The sequence below is a fragment of the Orbilia oligospora genome (genome assembly GCF_000225545.1).
Source record: "Orbilia oligospora ATCC 24927 unplaced genomic scaffold scaffold00079, whole genome shotgun sequence".
Lineage (NCBI taxonomy): Eukaryota > Fungi > Ascomycota > Orbiliomycetes > Orbiliales > Orbiliaceae > Orbilia > Orbilia oligospora.
This window is the reverse complement of record NW_011645636.1, coordinates 1,414,246-1,433,574: the sequence shown is the minus strand read 5'-3', so window position 1 is coordinate 1,433,574 and position 19,329 is coordinate 1,414,246. Positions and strand designations below refer to the sequence as shown.

The window sequence follows — 19,329 nt, the reverse complement described above, 5'->3', positions numbered from 1 at the left end:
TATATACTAGGCAAGATTGTAGGTCATAACGTGGTTATCGCAGTTCTCCCCAACAATAAATATAGTATTTCATCTGCTACAGCTGTTGTAAAGAACATACTACACAGTTTTCCTAGCATCAGAATCGGATTAATGGTCGGCGTTGGCGGGGGATTCCAAGTTCAAAATATGATATCCGACTTGGTGATATTATTATCAGCGCCCCCCGTAATGGTAATAATAGTGTATTTCAATACAACTTTAGAAAAATGATTCAGGACTAAAGCTTTCAAACTACAGGGGTTTTAAACCAACCACCTGCTATCCTAAGGACCATATTAGCTAGATTAAGTGCACAGTACAGGTCTGAGGAACATAAACTTAAAGCCAATATCAACGACATTCTCAGTAAGAAGAAACGGCTATGACAGGAATTCCAGCAACCAGATCCTAATACCGATAGATTATATAAATCTAAGATAATACATTCCCAGATGAATGAAGACTGCGTTACGTTTTGCGGTGATGAACTTTTTAGATTAATATCACAACCAGAACGAACAGAAAGCAATGATAACCCCGCCGTTCATCGAGGCTTAATTGCTTCAGCGAATTAGTTGATAAAAAATGCGGTTATACGAGATAAGTTAGCTGATGAAAAAGAAGTTTTATGTTTTGAAATGGAAGCAGCAGGACTAATGAACTAATTCCCATATTTGGTTATTAGAGACATTTATGATTATTCAGATTCTCATAAAAATAAAAAATGGTAGGGATATGTTGCAATGGCAGCGGCTGCCTACGCTAAGGATTTACTCTACAAAATAGTCCCCGCGAAAGTACAAGCTGAGGAGAAAATTACAGATATTCCTGGTATCCTTTCTTCTAGTAAGTAATTCCCCGACTTCGTCCGGGTATCTATCTATATATGGACGTATAGCCTAGCACTAGAATATCTCAAGAATAGACCTTTTGACGCCACGCCGAGGTAATAAATCGGAGCCGTTTACGAACCCAGCTAATATATATAACTAGTTGAAAACAATGTATACGAGATGCGAGCAGACGTCAAAATCATTCAAAATAAGATGAGAAACACGGAGATAGACCGCTGGTTAGCAGCTCCAAACGTCTCAACGAATTACAATAAAGCACTGCAGCGGCGTCACGAAGGCTCGGGTGATTGGCTCATAGAGAGCAAACAGTTTACCGAGTGGAAAACTTCAGCAATGCGAAATTCGTTTTTATGGCTTCACGGAATCCCTGGTTGTGGTAAAACCATTCTTAGTTCTGCTATCATCCGAGCGCTTGAAGGCAACTCAAGAAAAGCTGAAGCGGAGCCGGCCTGTCAACCTCTGATATATTTCTACTTCGACTTTATCGATATTAGTAAACAGACTCTGGAAAATATGCTCCGATCTTTAATTGATCAACTCTCTCATAAACACGAAGGGGCCTCGGTACATCTCGAGTCATTGTATTCGTCTTGCTCAGATGGACGCCAGCCAACTATCAGGTCGTTTTGTGACACCTTTTTATTGATGCTAGAAGAAGCAGGGGAAGTGTGGATTGTATTAGACGCACTTGATGAATGTCGTACCAGGGCTGGTCCAGCGACCGGACTACTATCTTGGATGAGTGAAGTCCTGGCATCGCAGAAGGCGATAGTCCACCTCCTCGCAACAAGTCGTCCCGAAACTGATATCCAATCCCAGATAATGGGCTTTGCCCGTCCTCAGGACGTTATACCTATCCAGAATAGTCTGATATCAGATGACATCGAAGCGTATATTTTTTCAAGAGTCAGAGGCGGTGGGGGGCTCAAAAGATGGCGATCGCTACCAGAAGTCCAGAACGAGATCGAAACTTGTTTAATGGAAAAGGCAAACGGGATGTAAGACCTAACCAGAATTTTACCTGACTAATATTTTCCGGAAAAAAGCGCTGAAAAAATTAACGATACCAGGTTTAGATGGGTCGCATGCCAGCTCGATGCTTTAGAAAACTGTTTAGAATACCGGAGTCTTCGGAAAAGTCTTATTTCACTGCCTAAAACCTTGGACGGCACATATGCAAGGATCTTACGGAATATCCCCGAAGAACACAAAGAGAGTACTATAAGGATCCTTCAGTTCTTAACGTATTCTGAACGCCCGTTAACAATAGAAGAGGCCATCGATGCCATAGTGGTCGATATAGACGGTGATGAATATTTTAATCCGAAGTACAGAATGCCTGATAGTGACGAAATCCTGTGCTACTGCTCTAGTTTGGTCGTTGCGGTTCCCACCGATCAGAACTATGGGCCAGGCTCTAGCTTCCATGGACAGGAAACCAAAACCAGTATACCGATGGAACTCCAGTTAGCGCATTTTTCAGTCAAGGAATATCTCACGTCTGACCGACTTGACAGCGACATCGCACAAAATTTCCAAGACACCATCGCCAAAGAAACTATTGCATCAGTTTGTCTCGCGTATCTCTTGCACCTAAACCATTCCCCAAAGATTATATCACAGACGATTAGATTTAACTACCCCTTCGCACAATATTGTGCAACGTTCTGGGTAAAATTTGCTAGGGTTAGTGAAGGAGATAATAAGAACCTGCGGGGTCTCGTCCAAAAGTTTTTTGATACCTCTCAAGACGCTTTCGAAAAATGTTACGATCTTTACCCATTAGATAGGCCGTGGAGGGCTAATACTGAGCTTTATGAGCCCGATCGTGTTACTCCAATATACTACGCATCCTTTGGAGGGCTGTTATTTGCAGTAAAGGATCTAATAAGCAAAGGTCACAGTATTGACAGTGGCGGTCAAGATTATGGTAATGCTCTCCAGGCGGCAGCGGCCGGAGGGCATGAGGAAATCGTAGAGTTTCTCCTGAACCAAGGTGCTAACGTCAACGCCCAAGATGCGAGCCACTACGGAAATGCACTTAATGCGGCATCGATTGAAGGCCACTTCAAGATTGTTAAATCGCTGTTGAAACAAGGCGCCGACGTAAGCGCACAATATGGGGACTGCAACTGTGCTCTGTGTGCAGCATCATTAGGAGGCCATGTGGAGATTGTCAAACTCCTACTAGACCATGGCGTCGACCCAAATGTAGAAGGTGGTAGCGAATTTAGCTCCATACTCGCTATGGCATGTCTCGAAGGGAACGAGGATATTCTTAGGATTTTAGTACGCTACGGCGCCGACGTTTATATGCAGGGTGGGCGTCAGTTTAGCAACGCGCTCCAGGTTGCGACAGTCATGGGTCATCAAAAGGTTGTTGAAACTTTGTTACGCCACGCCGCCGATATCAATACCCCGTGCGAGCACCAGAACCGGATCTCTGAGCTCTCATGAACCCAGAAATCATTTACTACATATATAGTCCGTAGTTGCGAAGACTTCATTGCAGCTAATACTAGTACATTTTGTAAACTTTATTTATGTGAACTTTATGAGCTGTACTCCTAAAGACAGGGGCCTTTCCATTCCTTTTTTTTTATGAGAAAGATGTAATATTACGTGCTTTTATGATCGTCAACATCAATTTATTGACGAGAACAATCGTAGCATGATAGTTAACTCTAGACCGGATGTTATTGATTCTATAGAAGAGTAGATCTTCCAGTTTGTGGAAGAAGTATAAAATCATTTGATTGAAGTTTCTAACGATTGTACAAGACGGCTTATGTATATATGATTTTTTTCTCAAGCCATTCTCAATTTAAAGAACGTATCAAAACTAGAAAATAACTAGACATATGTTATATTTTTGAACTTTAGGATTGTTCGTTAAAAACAAGCAGGATCGACGATCAAAGGTTGACTTTGGCATACAAGCCCTCTATAATGGCTCATTTACACCGATTCTAGCGGCCATGAATGAGTGTTCCAGACGGATGACGAATTTCGAGTCCTCCCAGCTGTGAAAGTCGTATTTAGATGCCGAGAGATCTGAACCCGTGCAGCATTCGATTCTGTGTTCACAATATCGATGAGGCAAGCGGTGGACATGTCGACACGTTTGCCCTCCCTATACGTATTAATTGCGGCAAAGATTTCCTAGAGTGCCATCTAACTCTCGCGTGCTAAACCCTATCAATAGAAGGGTTGATCAGAGCTCTATCCGCGGTATTATACTCCTCGCGGGATTATAAACAGATTTTATACGGTGCCGACGATATTGAAAATATCTTAATATAATAGATGAAAAAGCCCCAGATACCTACCAAAGAATTTAAAGACTAGTCTGCAAGACGTAGGGTGTGATGTATTAATCTTGTTACTTCTATAGCCTCAGGGGTTCGTAGAGGGGCGCCTCACAGTACCAAGCCGTCTAGCCTCGAGGCATGTATACTCGACTACAACATACTTTTCTCTCCAAATATGTAAGCTCAATTGAAATTTGCAATATATTACTAATACTTAGATTAGCCATGCCATCCATTGCATTCCACAAAAACCTTTTAGCAGGCATCCAAAAAAAAGTGATGCCTCCCTTTGTAACGTCTGGGAACGGGATAGGCATATATCTATACCCAAAATATCTAGCGACCTTCCTCAACACATGTGTGCAGACATAATCAATACGGTAGTCTTGATACGGCTTGCAGCAACTAGGCCTATTTTTATCTCGTATACTAAACTAGAATTAGCCTATTTGAGCCTCCTATAAATATTAATACGTCACGGTATATATTCTCTTCATGCGACCACGTATAACATAGAAACCCCCTCCAGTGCCCGTATTCAGATCATCTTAAATGCCGTGCAAGGCTTCCATCAGTCCTATACTAGAATTCATACCTGATAAAGTATACACCCCAAAATACATTTGGGACGAACTTCTTCGGAGGAAACATAATCTCGCAGCCGATCAATCACAAACGCCCGCGGGGCGACGGGAATGCGAAACCAGACTTCACTTCCTGTATCGCGGGCTTATGGCCCAGCATTACTACCGACGCCGTCGAATTAGAAGTTTTCAACCATAAATTATATTGCACATGCCACTCTCGGATGAAAAAAAGAATCCTGCGTTATAAATTGGGTATTGGCCAGGCCAAACTAGCACTGACATGATGCCGTGCAAAGCTACCTTAGGCCCCATCGAAGGCATCTCCGACGACACCCCAAGTCTATATGAGGCCGAATTTTCCGGAAAAAACACAAGGGGCTTGTCCGGCCATCAGAGCGGATACGATTAAGAAGCATCGAGATATGGCTCGAACGCTTGTATTATTCGTACATGCGCGGCTACGAGAGCCATCTAAGACGTCTTAGGCAAGAAAATTGAGTTTCAAGTTTCTCAGCTAGTGGGGGTTTTGATGTACGCAATATAGTAGCTCAATATAGCCACGATAGCCGATATTATCAAGGCAGTAATGCCCTTCCCCGCACATGCGCTGACCCTTCAAACGCCAACTTCAACCATTTGCTCCCTCTTTCCACAACTTTTTTCGTATTTATCATCTACATGTCATTTCGAGATGCCTTGTAAAGCGACTACCGTGCCCCTGTCTTTTGTCGGCGATAATACGCCAGGGGAAGTCTGGAACGACTTCATCGAGATACAAGAGAAGTACCGGCCAACAGAGCCCAGGTTAAGAGCCATCTATACGCGCCTGGTGAGGGGAATTAAACGGAGGCGCGCTGCAGAACTATTTTCAGACTTCGATTAGTTAACACCTGCTGGTGCGAGAAGCCCCGGCAAAATAAAGGCAAAAAAACAAGGATAGCATTTAAATTCGATAGAGGCAACGACAGTCAGCCCACACAAGGCTAGACCATTAGATGGCGAGTATCTCTGCCCATCCGGAACCCACTATGGTATCAATCCAATGCCCTGCAAAGCGGCTTCATCCCGTACGGTTTCGTATGGGGCGATAGCCCGAAAAGCATCCGCGGCGCCGGCGATCTCGATTTCGAAATTTCATCACGGCGAATTGATCACCTTTGCATACCCACCACAGTCTTCATCTTCCGACTGTACATGTACAGGATCAGCCCTGGCCGACAATACGGGTATACTGACGCCGAAGCTATCAAGAGATCGCGCACTTGTTCTATTTCTCATAACTACTTTTAAAATCTTCCAATATCAATATATATTCTTCAATTTTTTGAAGAAAAAAAATCTAAAAGAAAGAGACACAAAATGAGCCTATCCAATACAGCCGAGAGGTGTACCAAGTTCGGCTCTGGTTTCTCGGGTCCCCACGATTCACACCAGCTTGGCGCGTCGAAGAGCCGCATCTGATACCTGCGCCATTCATGCTTAACTTCCAAAGCCCAAAATATAATGAATGCCCAATTTCCGGCAGTAAGCTTAGGCTGCGCTGACTCCGAAAACTATCAACTGAATAATATGATTACTCAAATCCCCCGCTCCAAATTCGATCCTTCCAGACCAGCTCACCTTCAAATTTAAAAAGTTTCCAGCCTCACAACACGGATTTCGAGGATCTTCGAAATCTAGATTCCTGAAAGAAAAACTTCTCTAGCAAAGATGCCTTGTTCTGCAATACCGCCGCCACTTGATTTTCTCTCTGAACGAGTAAATCGAAAAGTATGGGCTTTGGTCACCCGTGCCCGTCACCGCTTCGAAACCCAGTACCTACAATGGCCGATCGCCGGGGATAGTGTCCCCAAACCGCATCATCTTCTAGATCATCGAGAACGCCACCTGGGGTTTTGCCGTACCTTTTGCAAAAACTCCGAGTATCGATACATGGCCACACATGGCCAAACGCACTAGTATAAAGGGGGACTGGAGGGAACAGAAATGTTACAAGCGATAAGCCATCAGATACAAAGTTTCTTGTGTATTTTTTGGCCAGCTGGCCAGCCGAGTTATCGATAGAGAGAAACCCTCGGCAGAAACCGAACCTTCGGCAACGGGTTAGACTACCCGCGTGTTCACAGACAAAAAAAAATCGTCATCGTTTCCCTTTTGTTTTCGTCAAGCGCGTCTTAAATACATTATTAATAAGAACTTCAAATAACCTCCAGAGCTCCCTCAACCTCTAGCTCGATCTATTTCTCCTCCAAGATTGCTACAAAAACAGCGGATAGCTATCTATATACCTCGCCTCACAAAAGGAAAAGGGGAAAAAAAGGGAAATGCCGTGCAAGGCTTCCATCACACCCCTTGACTATGCGGCATCCAACACACCGCGCTCGGTATGGGACCAGGTTATCCGGCGGAAGAGGCGGATAACCTGGCTGGCGCAGACAAACCCTGGGGTCATGGGCGGGTGGGAGAGACGAGGTTTTCAGTATCTCTACGGGAAGGAAATGAATCGGTGGCGGGTAGGTTCGAATTAAATGCTCGTGCCAGCAGATGGATGACTCCTAGATCTGTACAGTTGTACTACATACCTGTTCGCTTTGGGAACGATTAGGTCATACAATCGCGTTCGGTCGAGTTGCGATCGACGCATTTATACTACAACTGCTTCCTGGAAAAGGGACATCTCCCCAAAACCTCCATATATTTCTTTCATAGTATTTATTTAGATTGACCACCTTATTTCCTAATAACTATCAATAAGACAGTTCCTTCCTCTCCATACCTCTAAAAACTCTCATAGGCGAGCTAGAGCGATTTGCAGTAGCCATAAACTTCGATCGAAATGCCCTGCAAACACACACTCCTTCCTCTCCCACGTGCCCGAGATGACACACCACCACAAATATGGGATCGAGTAATGGGCAACAGAGCATGGATCCTCAAGCGTATCGACCACGAGCGAAAGGGAGAAATCGTAAGGCATCTATGCCAATTTTATCCCATCGAAGAACTGCAGTGGTATGAGCGTCTCATGGAGACATGGGATTCCGAACGAACGACAACAATGTCGGCAGTTGCATGATTACACGAGTACGAATCCTGCGAAGGATTTCAGCTTTATAATTATAACTTTCCCTATTTCCTTTTCATTTTTCATTTTCATTTTCATTTTCATTTTTTTTTTTTTTTTTTTTGCAAATATAGAATACTGTTATTTGGAAGGAAAGATAACCTTCCTTCGGCTCAACTACGAGGTCTAGCGGCGGAACAAGGTTATATGCATAACAGCCTTGGGGCCTTGGGGGAGGATATATTATAGATAGACTTTTGGAGGCATATAAATGGCAACATTCATTTGAACCAACGCCGGCACGACACCAAGCACCCCTCATGAATCTAGATGCCATTGCAGACATATATGAACAATTTTCGATCAGGATTATAGATTCCCCGGCTATGCATATTTTAGTCGGGAGCGACTTACTCATTATGTCTATACTCCTATTCAATATATTAATATTGCAATTGTTCTTTGGATTTCGGGTTACAAGTCCCAATTATGTACCCTACCCTATAGACCTACCTCTATTATCTACAACTATGGTAGTATCTTCCGCAATTGATCATTATTGATTGCTTTGGAAATGTTAAACCAGACCCTAATTTTGAGGTACAGGGTTTACTGCTAAATCGAATGCCTGCCACCGGCAAGCCTAAAGGCCGCCCTCAATTACCTGCGTCCTTGGTATACTGATTCCCGTAACCAAACTGTAGGTATACTCCTCAACTGCGTTGAGGAGTCTGGCGACGAGACAAAGGTATACTTGATCTCATAAACTAGACAACCAAGGTATACTCTAGCCTCGAATCCAGGTATACTCGGCCTGCAAGCCGGTGTATACAACAACACCTCGATTTTGAAAGGATGGATACACAAATCCCTTAATTCTAGCTCGTTTGTTGTGCCCCTTTTAGATGCGGTCAAGTTTAGGAGGAAAAACCTACCTCTGTGGCTTCCTATTTTTGAAGGCAGACACTACATATGTACTAACTATAGTTTTGTAGGGTATCGACGAGTCAACAGCATAAATTGAACGTAAAAACCTACAGAATTATACGAAGCACCTAGATTGCACAGCTCACTACCGGAGAGGGAAAAATATACTCTGGGTATCTAGTTTGAATGATTGCAATCTTAGAGATGAGTTATATAGCGCATCTGTTGGAACCTATCGATCTCGTCGAGACTATCGTAGCTCTTATCGATAATTATCACCTTTGATCAATTGATGCACGAACAACACACAACTGTCTACCAAAAGTTTTCCCATCAAGATATCAACCACCATCCTATCGATATCGTATTTTATATTTTATCATGAAAATACGATACAGAGCAGTAAATCACTTGAATCTACTGTACTTCAAAGCCATAGATCTTCCACCCCATCTCCAAACACCATCTTATCCCCAAAACCGTCATAAACCTGAAACAACCATTGCCTCTCAGAACCCGGAACCGCATAATGCCCCACCATCCCAAACGGGCAAGACCCCAAATCTGCAGAACCCACCCCAGGCTTCCACAATGCCATTTTTCCACCACCCCATGAACTACAAATTCTAAACTTCCTAGCAGCTTGAAGAAACAAACTGTTTAGAGAAGTTGTTTATCTACTAGCTAAGCTAATTCGATTATCAGGCCCCACTTGTTCCTGGAAAATATCTTGGCATTCAGGTTGTGGATGGAGGCTCTAGCGGTGAATGTAACGTTCTAGAGGCCGGTTTCGGCAACTGTGAACCGTGGGTTAGCATGCTTTGTGGCGATAGTTATAAAATTACAATCTAAAGCGCTTGAATTGTAATGATACGGGGTCAGCTGATGTGTAATCTTAGAGTCGTTAAGCGTCTATGCTAGCTACAGAGCTGGGGAGCTATCAATGGCTATTGTATCTTTCATGTAGTATTCCTAGCATCGAGAATCAAGTATATAAGTCTATATTCAACCCGCTGAAACGGTTCTATTCAATATTCTAGCATCAAGCAAATTAACCTAGCTATCTATCTTACGAGAATATCTTGAATATACTAAATAGATATATATAATACTATAATTTAATATCCCGCAGAATGAAGTTCCTCACAGCATCCCTCCTTATAGGGTCCCTCCTCCCTCTGATCTCTGCCGCCCCAACTCCCCAGTCACCATCCACCGGCTCCTCCTCCGATAAGAAATTCATAGTCGTCCTAAAGGACACTGTCAACACAAACCAATTGAAGAAACACACACAATGGGCAGCCAGAATCCACGCCCGCAACCTTCAAAAGCGTCAATTGAATGGTCTCCCCGTTGAACGCCACATTTCAGGTGTGGAGAAGACATTCGATATCAATCGCTTCAAAGCCTACTCGGGCTCATTCGATGATGATACTCTCCGTGAAATCGAAGAGAATGACGATGTATACTCCATGACCCCCATACATACTATAACTAGCACACCGCTAACAAAAGACACTACCCCAAGGTCGCCTACGTCGAACCAGAACAAGACGCCTACACCTCAGAAATAATAACCCAATCCGAAGCAACCTGGGGTATCTCCGAGCTCTCGAACCAAGCTTCAAATACCTCGACTTACTACTATGACTCGTCGGCCGGTGAAGGAATGTACGCATACATCATCGACAGCGGTATTAATTTCTCACACGAGGAATTCGAGGGTCGTGCGGAGTTAGGGTATAACGCTTTGAAGCACTTGAATAATACCGATACTTCGGGCCATGGAACACATGTTTCTGGAACGGTGGCGGGGAAGACCTATGGTGTTGCTAAGAAGGCGAATTTGGTTAATGTTAAGGTGTTCCAGGGGAGAAAGGTTCGTTTTTCAACCCAACAGATATAGGTGTTCCGACAGCGGACCTGAGCTAATGGGATTCATAGACTTCGACTATCAATATATTCGATGGATTCAACTGGGCTGTTCAGGATATTCTAGAGAAGAACCGTACTAACATTGCTGTTATCAACATGAGCTTGAGTAAGCCATTTCCTAACCCCATTTGATATAACAAACCAACTAACAAAACCTAGCGACAAAAACTAGCAAGGCCTTCAACGCCATGGTCGACAGCGCCTACGAAAAGGGTATCCTTTCAGTCGTTGCAGCCGGCAACAAAAATGTAAAACCTTTCCCTAGTGTCACACCCAAAGCCACTTTATAAAAAAAAGACATTGCTAACCCACCCCGCAGGTCTCAGCATCCCTGTACTCCCCAGCCTCGGCGAACACTTCCATAGCCGTCGGCGCCGTCTCCCGCGGCCACGTCCGCGGCTCCTACTCAAACTGGGGTCCATCCGTCAACCTCTTCGCGCCAGGTACCGGTATCACATCAGCCGGTATTGCAAACGATACTGCCGTTAGAGTTCTCACCGGTACATCCATGGCTTCCCCACACGTTGCCGGATTGATCTGTTACCTTCGAGCCGCTGGGGGTTTGACTGATGCTAAGGATGTTGTTGATCGTATGCTTGGATTGGCTCAACAGGGGGTTTTGAATGAGACCACTTTGAATGAGAGTCCTAATCTGTTGGCGTCGAATGGGGTTGAATTGAACAGTTATTATGAAGAACCGGTTGGTGGGGATTATTACTATTATTAGAGGGAGAAGTTTGTCTCAGAAGTGCTTAGTCCAGTTGATCAAGAAGAATGGTTAGAGGACGGTAGCTGGATGATTTGGATTTACCCTTATCTTGTACGAATACTGTAGATAATGTTTAATATAATACAAAAACTGTAACTCGCTAGGTATACAGAATTTTAGCAAATCATTAATGTGGATTACACACTGAAAATTCTGGTTACGAGACTGGCTCTAAGGTGGTCTCGTATCAGGAAAGCGATCGATAAAATTGCGTTGTCATGACGAAATCCAACACTCCAAAACGGAAATTGACCAATTTGGGAAAAGGATCGAACAAACACCTCGTGAAAGGGTGCACAGGTCAGTGAGGCATCACGCCGGTGGCCAACGTAGCCTCGAGACCAGTGGCCAATGCAACGCAACGATCGATCAGCTGGTGGTGATCAGCATGCGTGGGGGTTTAAATCTGGCCAGCTGGGGTCTCGAGGCTAGCTGGGGGTGTAATTTGGGGGTTCAAATATTTGAACCCCCGCCCGGGTCAGTGAGTTCTGAGGTCGAAAATGGTCACATGACCAAGGATTCCCACGACATACAGCTTAGCTAATCATGAAGTTATAAAGACCCTGATACATGAAACCCCTCAAAAGAAAGCTAAAATCAGCTACGTATCCTACATGCAGATGAATTTATAGAGAGCTGATTGCAATATTAAAGCAATGCAACATATGATAAGATGAGAGAACGAGACAATGTAATATTGAAAACGCTATGTAAATATATATCTGGTATATCTATGTACAACCACTCACTCCGCCACAAAACTTATATACAACCCTTTCCTCCGTCCTAACTCACACAAGCCTTATTATTTACAAGCACTGGCTGTAGTATGGGTTAAGAGCCTGGCAGGTGCTTCCATCGACGCAAGTGGTGGCACCAGTCCAGCCGATACCGCCGCATTGTCCCCACTATATTTTAGATTGTGATTAGTATTATATTCTATGAGGGAAAGTAATCAAGATGGTTAAGTTTACCTTGTTGGCTGGTGGAGATCCAGAGGCACTGGTTGTGGTGGTGGCGACGGCGGTGGAGCGAGTGGTGGATGGGGTGGTGGTTCGTGCGGTGGTAGTTGGGCTTGTAGTGGTGGTGGTTCGGATGGTTGTGCTGAGAGTGGTTCCAGTGGTAGTTCGCTGGGTAGTAGTAGAGCTGGTGGTGGTGGTTCGGACAGGAGTGGTGGTGGTGCGGGTGGTGGTTGGGGTGACACCGGATCTTTTGTCTCATTGTTAGTTTGAAGTTATATTTAACTAAATTTATAAATCTTTTTTTAGATATTGGGCCGGAGGGAGACATACCCGATTTGAGTGTTCAAAGATCCAGACTCGACGTAGACACCGCTGAAGTACCAGTCCTCGACGTCGGAGCTCTGGAGATCAGAGTTCATTGGGAGACGGAGGACACCCAAGTGCCAGTCAGCGCCGTTGGAGGAGGTGCTGACGGAGAAAGGACCAGCAGTGAGGACGAGTGGGTCGGAACCAGTAGAGTGCCAGAAAGAGACTTGGTTGGCAGAGAAGTCCTGGTATACAAAGTTAGCAATCTACTATCCTGCGGCCTAAACTCCAGAATTTTTGTGGAGAGAACATACAATGTCATAAGCAACGTTGTGCCAAACATCGGCATCGAAGGTGACGCTCCACTTGGTTTGTCCGGAGACACACCACTTCAAAGTAGGATCGCTGGAACCAGAGGCACCAGAGAGAAGACCATACTTCAACTCCGTGAAATGAGACTCGAAGAAGTTGACTTGATGCTCAAGATCAGCACGTGGAGCATTGGTATTGGTCCTCTTGACCGAGAAATGGTAGTAGAGGCGTCCCTGGTTGATTCCGGCGGATGTCTGGGGGATCAACTCGGTACGTCTCATGTTCTGCCCGTTCCAGTAGGCGGTCTTGTCGATAGAGATCTTGACACCCTGGTTGGAGGCGGTGTCGGCAGGGTTCTTGTAGCTTGGAGAGAGATTGACATATTGGGTGACTGCGGCGCTGCCGTGGATGTAGTATTGGTATGGACCAACTTGGTTGGACCACGACCAGTTGTTCAAATCTGTGCTGGATGAGAATTCGTTGAATCGTCCATCCCAGATGACAGTGCCAGCTTTTTAAAAAAAGTTACGTTAGTTTCAGACATTTAATATTTCAAGCAATTGCAACCAATTTCGATGTATATCGATATATCAATATATCTATATACATATATACATAAACATAGATAGAGAAAAGAATATATAAAACTTACCCAAAGCGGACCCAACGAGGGCTTGAACCAAAGCAAGCTTGAACATTTTGAAATCCAGTTCCAATATATCGAAATTTGAGAAAATAAGTGTATATATGTACAGAAAAAAAAAGTCAATTGAAAGCTTTTTTTTCCAAGTCTCACAAAGACCGTGCCAACAATGCAGAAGAAAACCTTGGGGAATGCTTGTTGAGAAAAGGAAGTCTTGTCGAGGTGAAGCGGGAATAGGCTTTATATCAAGCATGGACCACAGCTTAATCGAAACAAAAGAGAAAGTCTTGACTCGTTAACCAACGTCACCCAGCAAATCTCGACGGCTAATCAATCCGTAACCCCGACCCATCTGGTTAACAAAATTAAAGGCCTTCAAGGAAAACTCCAGAACATCGATCACATTAGAAGGGATCAACGGGGTTATTCACAGCAGGGGTGGTAGACGAAGTCCGGGTTACCAGTGCCTCAGGCGGCTGGTGAAGAAAATATGGCGGAATCGCAATAGTTTGTTTTGCAATTATGAGGTTTCTTAACGCCTGAGTGGTTTAGCACGGAGCATCCGGTCCGCGCGAAAGAAGCATTGAGATCCCCATCGGCCCCATGTCCCCATGTTTTGTTTGACGGATGTCATTCCGGCTGTAGTTTCAACCCCTTGGCGGGTCCGACTTTCCCATAAAACACCATCCCAGCTCGCAGTAGAAGAAAAGCAAGGCCAGGGATGGGAATTCGAACGCAAGGGCCAAGACAGTCACAAGATCTTTAAGATACGTCAAGCTTTCTAGAGATACCGCCTTGGTAATTGTCCGATCGACTTTATGCGCATACATGTTATGCAGTACGTATCTTTATATAGCCAACCAGCCTGGTATTTGGGCTCAGATTGGTATTCGGAGCGACGGTGTGGGGACTGACAACTTTTGGCGGGTCAACGTTTTGGAAGGAAGTGGATTCCGTTTCATGATCTAACACTCATTCCGGGATGCTTGGCTCCGTCGTTAAAGCTTGCTTGCTTCCGTCGGAGGCAGTGGGCTGGCCAAGCTTGTAGACTGGTAATCTCAGCCTTCAATCAGGGTCGAGTTTGTGTAGTTTTTCCAAGAGATATAATACCGGTAAATTTGCTTTAGAAGTCGAGGCTCGGAGCCGGCTATTGTCAATTGCTTGATGTCAGGTATGCCAATACCATAATATCTTGTCTTGTCCCATACTACATGTACATGTATGGTCCTAAAATACCATCGTATATGCATATATTACCAGATTGGGGTTGTACAGAGTTCGTATCTATGTTATGTAGGACCATAATGCGCATCTGAGTCGAGTCGACGCCATATTGCATTGCATTGCATTAATGCATTCCATTCCGTCAAGACCTCGATTCGAAGGCAAAGTTCTTCGACGTTGTATTAACCTTTCCAACATACCTTCAAGATTATAAATTCCAGAACCAAGATTTCGACCCTTAAAATACCCTAAACGGCACAAAAGAAGCATTAGACGTAATGGTAACACCTCTCAGAAACTTAAGAAACCATAAAAGACCTGTCATAAAGTCAATTGCAAAAAATATCAACTATCCGATGCTCATTCCCTGGTCATGGCGGCGACATGACGATAATCCAGTGCAACCGCAACACATTCCCCAGTTTGGGTAACACGGAGCAACCAGAAACCCTCCCAAAATATGCAATCGACAACTTCCAAGAATTCATCCAAGATCGAAAACTCTTTTTTATATATGCGGCTTCTGATGGAGGCAAAAGTTCTGCGGCACACCTTGCTAAAATGGTTTGTTTCTCAAGTTCAAGTGAAAAAATTTCAAAAAAAACTAAAATGCAGCTGATGATTACGACGCTCCCAATGGCACAAGGCAGGTTTGCCAGGCTCCCAAGCCTACTGCTAAACCAATAACTAGTTGAATCTAGAATCCTCCACTAGTTAACTAACTAGTCAGTTCAAGACATACGAGCTCGAGGCTACTCTGTAGTTACTAGCACGAGCTATTTAATAGCTCATTTGATAAAATGTTTCAGAAAAGGGAAACCGGAAGGGACCGAGAAGTTGGAAAGAGGTTAAATCGATATATCCAGATACCGATTCAAACTTCGTATTGATTTGAATTCTTCAATCTATATATCTGATTTTCTAGCTATAGAGAAAGTATAGATGTGCTCTAATCATAGCGAATTCAAGCATTTCATAAATAAAAAGAAGAAAAGGGGAAATTGTAAATCTGGTAGACTGAGGGAGAAAGAATTAAGAAAAATAATATAGAAACATAGAAGTGAAGAAGAAGAACACCGTGCAAAGATCCCCAGAATAGAAAGTAAACCCAGAACCAAGTAATTCATGAACCGTGAAAACCCGACCGACCGACCGACCGTAAAGATTTAACATCAAAAAGAAACAAAAAACTTAAAAATTATCATGAAAATAAGAAATACCGCCTTGATCTAATCCCTCTAATATCTTGTAGTCTTTCTCCTTGTTGGTCCCTGGCTCAAACTTCTCGCCAAATGTTTGGCCGCCATGTTGACGACTCCAGAGCCAATCTTAGCTCCAAGACTTTCCTCACCTCGAGCACCATGCTTGCCCCCCTTGCCACCCAAAGTCTTGCTGGTCGCGAGACCACCAACCACGGACTCGATAAGGCTCCTCATGCTACCACCCTCCCCACTGCTCTTGCCATTCCCAAGGCTGCCGGCCTTTTCTACCAAAACGTCCAACCCACCCGCTGCGATAGCTGCGCCAGCAATCTGCATAAGTCTTTGAGGTGTAATTTTTCCATCTTTTCTTGTCCTGAAAGCTTCCATAGCCGCAGCGGTAAGTGCAGCTTGTAGAGCTTCACGGGTTTTCTTTTTTCTAGCTTCGTCCTCTGGACCGCTAGCTCCAGCGGATCGGCTGTGGCTTCTGTCGTCTTTATGTTTAGATTGTAGCACACCGATAGCAGAAAGTAGATCCTCTACGATATTTCCCTTTACTCTTTCCCGTGATCGGGATCGGCTGAGGGATCGGTCGGAATAGTAGTCCGAATCATGACCTCGACGGTCGCGACCGCGTGATTTTCTGTATCCTTTATCTTCGCCATCAGAATGTGCATGTGCTGGTTGTGCGGCAGATGTATGACGTCTTGTTGGGCGACGACGGTTTGGGGATGGACCGCGAGAGGAGTCCGAGGAGTAATCATCGGAGTCTGAGTATGAATCGTAAGATGGAGATCTGTGACGACGGCTGCGGCGAGTATCACGGTCCTTCTCGGAACGATCGTGACGGTCTTTGCGGGAGTCACGGACTTCACGCTCGTCGAATCGAGTAGATTTTTCGTATTTGGACATTTTTGAAGATTTTAGTTATTGGGATTCTCCGGGAAGCCCTTGATGTTTGTTTAGTGATAAAGAGGAGAGAACTATATGAAGTGGATGTGGAAAATTCTCCAAATGAGAAGTCGGTATTTGCTTGGGAGGTTAAAATGTCTAGTAACCTTCTTGAAAGCTTTAGCTCGATATTGTAGCTTTAGATGTCTCTGGGGAATCAAAAAAAAATCTTAGTCCAAGTCGGCGGCGAAATGGGCTTTATAAATGAAAATCTTTAAGATCGATAATCAAGACCGACACCAAGCGAGGTGTAGGCAAAAGCCTGCCGGCTGGACGTCAAGCTTGCATTACGACTGCGGCACCCGAGCTAGCTGACATGGTTGCATGCATAGAATATTTTTTTCGCCATGGCCATGTAGTGTACAGAGTATGGACCGTACACTTCGTCGCATCAGCTGTCATGCCAGATCCATTCCTCTAGGGCCTGCCTCTTCGTTGTACAGCAGGTCCGGAGCATCTTGCCCTCCCAAAATAGGAGGGGAAACACCAAAGAACCGGGATTACTCGATCGAGTTTTCTTGCATCTCCGAGCATTTTCCATCTCGGACTAGACCATTTCGAGTATCCAGAGGCGATATTTTCAGCTGAACATGCATGATGACATGAGCAACCCGCCACACGTCAAACCAATAATAACTCTCCAAAAACTCAATACGCCACAAATGCTTCGCCACGGACTATGACCAAAGATTCAAAGCGCTAAACCGGTGAACATGGGAGGTTCCAGTTGGTTTTTTTTGGACATGGGGGAATCGTGGCCCTGCATGTGGGGATTCGGCAAACATCTACCGATTCTGTCGTGTCTGGCCGTGGTTGAAAGGGCCCGTTCCTATTAGTTGGTTATTGGGTTAGCAACTATAGCATGAGCATTGCTGTTCATCGGGCGCAGCAACCTTGTGTCAGAGAAAGTCTGAGTTTCTTCAAAATCCTCATCGCTCGTTCGCCCGGAACGAGGCGATCATGCAATCGTTCATGCATGGAGGTGAACGCTTGGCTTTCATAAGCCACCATGCTAGCCAACGCAGAGAAAGGGTTTTTGGTTTGCTGTTCAGTCAGGGCCAGCAGACCATTCCAGTCACCCTTCCTCATGAATCGTCACGGGAGATAGCGCTATGCCTGCCTGACTGACTTCTTGAAGTCTGAAAAAATGCTGTCCAAGATGTTTCCATTTCGAGTTTAGCCGTCGATCGGGCTGGAACTCGGAATTTTGTTGGACACGCAAGGGACCAGCTCATCGATATTCATGCGGCCGGCCTGAGTGGAAAAAAAGTGCGGCGCCTAAAACCCTGCCCAGACTCGTGACAGCCAACGTGGTTCTCTTCCAAGATCAAGGCACTCTTTCTCCCACAGCGATGGCGAGTGTACCTGGTGGAAGTTTCCGAACTTCATGCAAGATCGCGGGATTTCCGTTTGAAACGCCAGGCCAGGCGGGATATGGGTAGGAAGTTCAGGAGCCCGCCGCTTATGTAATTTGGGGGGAGCGCTTGAGCTCATGGATGCTCTCACGAAAACGGCTGGTTTTGAAGTTTAGAGGACTGTCAATTCTGGGCTGGCAGCCTGACAATGGATTTAGTTAGTACACTTGTCTCGTCGCAAGACTCCTCAACGATGCTTGTACACATCGTTTGGCTAAGTTAGTTGGGCTAGGAAAATGAGTTCGTTGAAGTCGGTTAGAGAGCCTAGCAGCATATGGCTTCAAACATAACCATCAAACTTGCTAGCTTGAGCAAACACTCCAGATCCATATTAGCACCGTGAGTCCTAGAATAGTCTCGAAGCCAGACGCACCGAGGCAGTCACCAAGTCCTAGAATAACATTTACAAATGAGAGGGACAATGGATGTGTGCATACGAGCTCGAGGTCTAAGAAAGATATCAATATTTGACGAGTAAAAGCTGTAAACGTCGGTACCCTTCAATAACTTTTGCCGATTACGGCAAAGTGCGAAGATTTCTGGCTAGCTAGAATTGGAAATATTATTGTATTCTTTAGACGAATTGGATATTCCGAATAATTGAAGTGGGTCCTCGGTGTACCCAATCAATCGCGGCACCCAGAACCCAAAGAATAGATCTCGAACCACTTGCCAATGGAAGCGTTCCGTCAAGATCTTTGATAATTATTTCACACATAAAAAGGATGAACAAAAAAAAAAAAAATTTAAAATGCTGTGGCCACAGCAGCTAGTTTTAACATAGACGCAAGAAGAAAAAAGACCAAAAAAATCCGACGCCATAGAGGCACATTTTACGGCGCCTACGAA

At 44.6% G+C, this 19,329-nt stretch overlaps 4 protein-coding genes across 4 annotated transcripts; 2 read left to right on the top strand and 2 right to left on the bottom strand.

The window, feature by feature from the left end:
• Positions 1-764: 764 nt before the first annotated feature.
• Positions 765-3,332, top strand: AOL_s00079g434 (uncharacterized protein; the record flags this gene model as incomplete). Its single annotated transcript, XM_011124309.1, has 3 exons — positions 765-867; positions 1,015-1,873; positions 1,952-3,332. The coding sequence occupies 3 exons, from the start codon at positions 765-767 to the stop codon at positions 3,330-3,332; spliced, it is 2,343 nt and encodes a 780-aa protein (XP_011122611.1).
• A 6,565-nt stretch (positions 3,333-9,897) lies between these two features.
• Positions 9,898-11,426, top strand: AOL_s00079g433 (uncharacterized protein; the record flags this gene model as incomplete). The annotated part of the gene is made up of 5 exons (XM_011124308.1): positions 9,898-10,227; positions 10,293-10,643; positions 10,709-10,805; positions 10,859-10,947; positions 11,019-11,426. The coding sequence occupies 5 exons, from the start codon at positions 9,898-9,900 to the stop codon at positions 11,424-11,426; spliced, it is 1,275 nt and encodes a 424-aa protein (XP_011122610.1).
• An 851-nt stretch (positions 11,427-12,277) lies between these two features.
• On the bottom strand, positions 12,278-13,746 carry AOL_s00079g432 (uncharacterized protein; the record flags this gene model as incomplete). The annotated part of the gene is made up of 5 exons (XM_011124307.1): positions 12,278-12,376; positions 12,443-12,677; positions 12,761-12,981; positions 13,051-13,559; positions 13,701-13,746. The coding sequence occupies 5 exons, from the start codon at positions 13,744-13,746 to the stop codon at positions 12,278-12,280; spliced, it is 1,110 nt and encodes a 369-aa protein (XP_011122609.1).
• Positions 13,747-16,153: 2,407 nt separating this feature from the next.
• Positions 16,154-17,026, bottom strand: AOL_s00079g431 (uncharacterized protein; the record flags this gene model as incomplete). Its single annotated transcript, XM_011124306.1, has 1 exon — positions 16,154-17,026. One exon carries the CDS (start codon positions 17,024-17,026, stop codon positions 16,154-16,156), a length of 873 nt encoding a protein of 290 aa, XP_011122608.1.
• Positions 17,027-19,329: the final 2,303 nt, after the last annotated feature.